This window comes from Rhincodon typus, unplaced genomic scaffold (assembly GCF_021869965.1).
Source record: "Rhincodon typus isolate 14 unplaced genomic scaffold, sRhiTyp1.1 hic_rhity00013621, whole genome shotgun sequence".
NCBI lineage: Eukaryota > Metazoa > Chordata > Chondrichthyes > Orectolobiformes > Rhincodontidae > Rhincodon > Rhincodon typus.
The window spans coordinates 2,295-2,505 of NW_025979259.1; the positions used below are offsets into that span (position 1 = coordinate 2,295).

A 211-nucleotide genomic window follows, 5' to 3' on the forward strand; every position below is an offset into this window, starting at 1 on the left:
CAACCGCACCCTCAGCTGGGTCCATCAACTGGGCGCCGCCCCGGCCCAGAGGCAGTAGAGGGACCTTTACTCTGTGTCTCACTCCCCCCGTGCTGTCCCTGACCCTGGGAGTGTTTGATGAGGGGGGACAGTGTAGAGGGAGCTTTACCCTGTATCTAACCCCGTGCTGTCCCTGTCCCTGGGAGTGTTTGATGCGGGGGACAGTGTAGAG

At 61.6% G+C, this 211-nt stretch overlaps 1 protein-coding gene across 1 annotated transcript in view; it reads left to right on the forward strand.

Annotated features, from left to right (window-relative positions):
- Window positions 1–185, forward strand: part of LOC125482615 (3 beta-hydroxysteroid dehydrogenase type 7-like) — a gene marked incomplete at its 5' end in the record, with an annotated part of 2,415 nt that extends 2,230 nt beyond the window's left edge. The window contains one exon of the mRNA XM_048594723.1: window positions 20–185. Within this exon, the coding sequence (XP_048450680.1) occupies window positions 20–58 (39 nt within the window). The remainder of the gene's footprint in view (window positions 1–19) is intronic.
- Between the last annotated feature and the right edge of the window lie 26 nt (window positions 186–211).